This window comes from Azolla caroliniana, unplaced genomic scaffold, assembly GCF_043228905.1.
Source record: "Azolla caroliniana isolate FFs.n. ecotype wild unplaced genomic scaffold, voAzoCaro1.0.p SCAF_21, whole genome shotgun sequence".
Classification (NCBI taxonomy): Eukaryota; Viridiplantae; Streptophyta; class Polypodiopsida; order Salviniales; family Salviniaceae; genus Azolla; species Azolla caroliniana.
The window spans coordinates 4,156,034-4,163,190 of NW_028230456.1; the positions used below are offsets into that span (position 1 = coordinate 4,156,034).

The following is a 7,157-nucleotide window of genomic DNA, read 5'->3' on the forward strand; positions in this document are numbered from 1 at the left end:
ATATTTAGCAAACACATTTTGGAGAGATTCCCAATAGAGCAATTTTGATTCGAGCTTTGCATGTTAAGATTTTAATTGACACACATAATCTATAAACCGAGATAGTGTCTCATCGTCTCAATGTTGCCCCTACATATTGATGATGACCAAGATCATGATAGTATGACATCTCACATTAATGTGCATCCATATGCATAGATGCATCCCATGTTGTATCTCCACCATTCTCTTCATTTCCCATCCTTGTTGTTTTCTTGCTCCTCAAACACATTTACGCAAGCTTGATGCCTTTTTTTTATAATTGATGGATATGAAATGGAAGCTTCGCTGTGATATGTAAAGAATCAATCACCTCAATTTTGGTGAAAAACGCCATTCTTGATTATCCATTGTCCTTGCAAACACATGTGTGTATTATACCATGGTGTACAGTAAAAGTCACATGTATGTATTAGCTCAAGCATCATGTTTGATATCTACCTTACATTCTATCATAATAGGTTATTGTCTGACAACCTTGACATCAACAATAATCAATGATGTGCTTTTGAGCTTTAGGGGGATGTTCCTTTTGGGAATTTGCTCACAACTTCAGTTGAGTATACTCGTCAAAGGTATACAAGGTTGCACAAATCTATTTCCAAGGTGGGGCTCTCAACTCTTGATTTTGTCACATGCACCATATGCTATGCATTCTTGATCAAAGTATCCATTCTTATGAAGACATACATTTGGAGTTTAGTTGCTACTATTATAATCTATAGCTTTGGGATAGCTACATGTGAACAATTGAGTAAGAATTACAAATCATGCAAGCATGAGGTTCGTTCTTCCATCTGGCCAAGAATGTGGTGGCACTCATCGTTTGCAAGAGAGTATTTCCCAAGGTTTAGGCTTAATTCCTATGATTGTTGTTATTAAATCGTTATTAAATCATATTCTCTCTGTCGAGAGAGAGAGAGAGATTCATGCTAATCCTCTCTTTTTGTTAAATTTGGTATTCGTTCTTGATGCAACTATCCCGCTTTCCTTATACCCTTCTTTCTAAAAAAACTTCAACATGTGCAGACCAACATGCCAGAATGCTCACATCTTCAAACATGATGCTTTGGATATGTGTGAGCTGGAAAGGATGAGGAATTTGAAAAGTTTGATGTCTATCTTGACTTCTTCTTCTTCTTCTTTTTAAAAGGATTTTCTTCAATAGTATTAAGAAAAAACGCCCGAAGGCTACAACTTGAACCTAGTTACCAAGGAGGTTACAACTTTTCTTATACAATGATATAAAATACTCCTAGGACCAAATATCAACTTTGTAGAAGATGTTTACATTTGTTGATATTCAAGAAAGAGTCCATAGAAGTTAGAGGTCTATCTTGACTTAATCCTTGGAAGGCATCGATGGATAAAGGACCCACACCCAGACATGTAATCATGTGCAAACCAATATACATTTAGAAACCAAAGACCTAATGCGACATTGTTAGGAAAGTGACGGGATATCATTCATTCCTTTACAAAATTTCGTCGACCAAACAGAAGGTGTGGGGCCACGCGACACGCTAAGGCTAGTTGGGAAATGTTACGATTCCCAAAAGTAAATGGTGGGGGGGGGGACCCACACATGATGATGCTTTTCTTCTTCTTCTTCTATCTTCTTTCTTTTTTCTTTTTTCTGCTTTGGGAAATTTGTCCACTATGGATAGGACTTCCCACGAGGATATAGAGGGGCACCGATGACGATACGCGATTGGGCGGGTATATATGAGATGGAAACGCGTTGGCCATTTAGGTGGGGCACCATTCTGTCCATTCCATCGGTAAAAAAAAAATGAAGAAGAAGGAAGGGGGGCGATCGAAAAGCAAAGAAGAAGGGCAGGATTGTGTTTTAGGTGTTACTGTTTTCCTATTTGTATCTTTTTTTAAGCGTGGGCGGCCACCCCAGATCATATTGAAACATCTCAACTGGGCCCCACCCAGCAGGCGGACCCCACAATAAGACCCCGGCCCTCCAACCCCCCCTCCCCCGGCCTTTTTTTGGTTTGGTAAAAAAGGTATTTATTTTGGAAGAAATAAAAAAATAAACGTGGGTATCCCACCCCACAGCCAACGAAACAAACAAACAAACAATGATTGGTAGGGCCTACCTACAAGCAGTGGCGACACGGGACACGTCAAGCCCATCACTCTCTACTCAAAACTCTCTTAACATTGATTGGGTAGGCCCTGCGGGCGACGACGCGGACACGAGCACGAGCACGTCACGCCCATCCATCTCTACTCAAAACTCTACAAGACATATATATATATATATATATATGTATATGTATCTAAAAAGGCCATCGTTTTTCTAACCAGCACAGGAACAACACCAAGACATATCCCCAAACGCTCCTCTCTAAATATTAATTAATCTCTACGACACACACAACAACAACAACAACAACAACAAAAGAAGAAGAAGAAGAACACAAGAAGAGACAGAAACACACACAGCTACCAAACACGCCCAGTAGAAACGACGCGCCGTCCATCACCCGCCGCCGCCGCCGCCGCCGTTGCCATGGCCGCCGCCCCAGCTCCCGCATTCCTATCCCTCAGCGCCGGAGGCAAGAGCACCGCCGCCGCCGCCCTGCAGCGCTCCCTGAGCCGCTCCTCCTCCGGAGGCCGCCTCTATAGCTCCGCCCCTCAAGGAACGGAGCCGCCGTCCGCCACGGCGGGGGAGGAGCCATCATCATCATCCTCATCATCGGCTCCGGCGGCGGCGCTGGAGGTGCGGGAGGTGCCAGGCTCCTACGGCCCGCCGCTCCTGGGCGTGGCCAAGGACCGCCTCAACTACTTCCTCCTCCAAGGCAAGGACGAGTTCTTCCGCAGCCTCATGCGGCAGTACAACACCACGGTGGTCCGCCTCAACATGCCGCCTGGCCCGCCCTTCTTCCCGGACAGCCGCACCATCATGTGCCTTGACCAGAAGAGCGTCCGCACCCTCTTCGACCCCTCCAAGGTCGACAAGCGCGACGCCTTCGCCGGGACGTACGCCCCCAGCACCGGCTTCACCGGCGGCTTCCGGGTCCTCCCGTACCTCGACACCACGGAGCCGAAGCACGCGCCGCTCAAGAACTTCTGCTTCTACATCCTGCAGTCCAACGGGGCGAAGTGGATCCCTGAGTTCGACGCCGCCTTCCAGGATGCGGCGGGGCAGTGGGAGGCGCAGGTGGCCAAGGACGGATCCGCCAAGTTCGTGGAGGTGTGCCAGCAGTTCACCTTCAATTTCCTGCTCCGCTCCGTGCTGGGCGCCGACCCGGCGGCGGAGGGGCCCAAGCCCGCCCTGGGGGGCAAAGGGCCTTCCTATGTCCAGGCCTGGACGGGCGCCCAGCTGGCCCCTCAGGTCGCCCTGGGCCTCCCATGGCCCATCAACGAATTCCTTCACCTCGTCCCCTTGCCGCCTTTCCTCGTCTCCAGCCAGTACAACAAGCTCTACGACTTCTTCTTCGCCCACGCCACCGACGTCCTGGACGCTGCCGCCCAGCGCTTCGGCCTCGACAAAGTCGAGGCCTGCCACAACCTCCTCTTCTACATCTGCTTCAACACCTGGGGCGGCATCCAGATCCTCTTCCCCTCCATCGTCCAGCGGATCGGCGAGGCCGGGCTTGGCCTCCAGAAGGAATTGGCCGCGGAGGTCCGTGACGCCGTCGGACCCGAAGGCACCATCACAATGGCCGCCCTCCAGAAGATGGAGCTCGTCCACGCCACCGTCTACGAGGTCCTTCGCACCGACCCGCCCGTGCCCTTCCAGTACGGCCGCGCGAGGTCCGACATGCTCATCGAGTCTCACGACGCCGCCTTCCGCGTGAAGAAAGGCGAGCTGCTCGCCTCCTACCAAGGGATCGCTATGCGCGACCCCAAGGTCTTCTCCTCCCCCGACTCCTTCCAGCCCCACAGATTCTTGGGCCCCCAAGGGAAGAAGCTCCTGGAGAGCCTCACTTGGTCCAATGGTGCCGAGACCCAGCAGCCTAGCACCGAGAACAAGCAATGCGCCGGGAAAGATTTCGTGAACCTCGTCGCCCGCCTCTTCGTGGCCAACCTCTTCCTCCGCTACGATTTCTTCAAGCTCCAGCAGGCCTCGGGCGGCGGCACCGCCACTCCCATCAAATTCAGTGCCTTGAAGAAGAGGAAGCCCGGCAGCAATGGGGCTACCTCTGAGGATGCATGATCATTAAATCCTCTTCTCTGTAATTCTGGTCTCAGAAAAAATTCCACACTTGTCAACAAAAATTGTAACATTTCTTTTCTTTGTTGGGAACCATGACTATTCTCTGGATTCATTCTTTCAGTCATTGCCATCTTCAATAAGCTTTTTTGATTATGAGTCTGTTATTGATTCCATCCTTAAACCACCTCCCCCTCCCTGTAATCGGAAACACAGATGTAACCGATCAATTAATTGCGTGCGGAACAAGCTTTGATTATGAGTCTGTTATTGATTCGATCCTTAAACCCACGGGCCCAGTGGTCTCTCTACATACATGTCGATTTGACTAGCTATTCGGGCTCAATTTCGCCCCTCCCCATAAACTATAGATCCAGAGAGGCAAATGAGCCGACAGTAAAAGGATTCAAAAGAATTATATCAGAAGAATGTAATTGCCCCTGCTATAGTTAGAAAGAGATATAATATTCCTGCATTTAATGTATCTCATATCCTTCCCAGTCTCATCATGGCCATAACCAACACCACCACTTCTTTTTGTGTATAAAGTGTTTTTGATTGTATACTTGATCTGTACAGGTCAGTAGCTTTTCCTATTAAGAATGCTTGTAATTTAATTCCCATTTGATAATGTACCTTCTTATTTCTGTATAAACCAAGACCTAAAAACCACCCTTCTCCTATTTTGTATACAGTGTTGGATTATGTACATATATGCTTCATCTGTACAAGATCATTAACATTTTTGAATTTAGAATGCCCTTATTAGTGTGTAATCCATTTAATATTTCTTAATGTAACTTCTTATTTATTTTCTGATGTATTGTTTCTTCCTTTGTACAAAGATCAGTTACTAGCATTTGTGAATTAAGAATGCCCTTATTAGTGTAATTTGCTCCCATTTGTTTGTTAATTTGTAACTTCTTAGTTATTTTCTCTGTTGTATAATGTATTGTCTCTCCCTTTCTCTCTCTGTCTACTGACACACACACACACACACACACACACACACACACACACACACACACACACACACACACACACACAACGCAAAAATGTTAATTTGTTGTGCTACTAGATATGGAACTTCTGTAGAATTTCTATATCTTTAGATGAGACACCTTGAAGAAGAAGAAGAAGAAGAAGAAGAAGAGACCCTCTCCACAAGCAGATAGAAGTGTCAATCTAAATCTATCGTGGGATGCATGAAAGCTTGTTATAATTTGTCTGACCAAGTCAAGAGCCTAAGATATCGTATTAAGTAGGAGATCCTCTAGTGTCTTTGAAGTTTGAACATACAGATTTATAATAGGTAAAAAAACAAAGAAAAAGGCTTTAGATATATGTATATATATCCCAACTCTTTAAAGTGAAGACTTTTGTTAAATGAATGGCATTTCTCTTAGCCTTTTTCTATTGCATCGTGATTCGTGACAATGTGACTAATGAATTATTGAATCACGTTTCTCTTATTCTGTCTTTTCTATTACATCATGGCATGGCATTGTGACTAATGAATGGAATTTCTATTAGTACTTTTTTTTTCCATTGTGTCATGACTTTGGCAATGATCATTCATCCACAATTAGATAGAAGTGTTGTCCGTCTTTTGTCGATCGATTATGGAACGCATAAATAGGTGGTTATTTGCCTGATCGAGTCCTCTAATAAAGTTGGGGGGTGCTATATAACTAAAATATTCTATCATTTATAAGAGAGTGATTTTAAAGTATATACTTTAAAAAAAAATACATTTCTCTTAGTATTTCTTTTATCGTATCATGACTTAGGTAATGCCATATGCTAGAAGCCTCTAAAAGGTTGCTACTATGGAATTTCAACTCTCTCTCTCTCTCGTTTGTTCCGTATCATGGCTTCGTCCTTTCGACTAGGTGGCACCTTCAAAACTAGTTATTGTACATATATGGATATGCAATAAGATGGAAATGAGGGGGCTCGTCAATTCTATCCTCCTACGAAACCTTTCATTTGCATCATTAGCTTACATCTTTGATGTCAATCTACAAATGAAGATTTGGTGGATAACTTACTAGCTAATTGATCATATTCATGACATGCTCGATTAAAACCTACTAATGAGATGCTTAAAATTGAGAAGCAAAGTTTCTTTAGATCAATCCCGCGATAAATTTACTTTCATGAAATAGTGATGAATTAAGCCACCAATATTAAGAGAGTTAATCATTACTAATTTAGTTAAACCCATAAGTACATGAGGAATATCTAATAATGAGAAAGTGTGTAGATGGCGCACGCCATATGAATAGAACTGTTAATGTAAAGATGCCCATAGAATGTCCAATATAGATGTATGAATGTTATGATGAAGTTTGTCCTATAAAAGACTACATACAATTATTATTTTAATTGTCACATGTCATTAATTTACTTTGGCAACAACTCCACAAGAGCAAAAGTATATTACAGTGAGAAGGGAAGTAATCTCAAGTTTTTTAATGGGCACTAGAAAACACAACCACATTTTCCATCTCAAGTGTTGAGTACTTAAACACTATCTTTTGCCATTGTAGACTAGGAGGTCTGCATGTTTTGTAAAGTTTTTAACTTTTGTTGTACTATGTACATCTCATTCACAAACCTAACTTGCAAACTATTTCATTCCATTATTTTTAACAAGGCATGTCTAGACATCTAACCTTTCTTATATGATCTCATAAGATATGGTTCTTACGCAAGTAACATTTTATTTAGAGCATAACGTAACACTCACGAAAGAGATGTTCAAACTAGACTATGCTAATAATTTGTTTCGAACCAAAACTTACCATACATATTGTATATTTGATTTCTATGTCTTTAATCTTGGCAACAGTTGCTAGAGACCAAGTGAGCATATAAATTTGTGCAAACATCTATCGTTCACAATTGTTCTATTTATGAGTGTTATTGTCCTTGAGTTGAAGCA

The 7,157-nt window shown here is 43.6% G+C and overlaps 1 protein-coding gene across 1 annotated transcript; it reads left to right on the plus strand.

Annotated features, from left to right (window-relative positions):
- Window positions 1–2,351: 2,351 nt before the first annotated feature.
- Window positions 2,352–4,333, plus strand: LOC147850433 (allene oxide synthase CYP74A2-like). Its single transcript, XM_087336622.1, has one exon. It carries the CDS (start codon window positions 2,564–2,566, stop codon window positions 4,211–4,213), a length of 1,650 nt encoding a protein of 549 aa, XP_087192748.1. The 5' UTR covers window positions 2,352–2,563; the 3' UTR covers window positions 4,214–4,333.
- Window positions 4,334–7,157: the final 2,824 nt, after the last annotated feature.

What these genes read in the sequence shown, in the direction of transcription:
- LOC147850433 (XM_087336622.1), top strand. Translation starts at nt 2,564, where the DNA reads ATGGCCGCCGCCCCAGCTCCCGCATTCCTATCCCTCAGCGCCGGAGGC.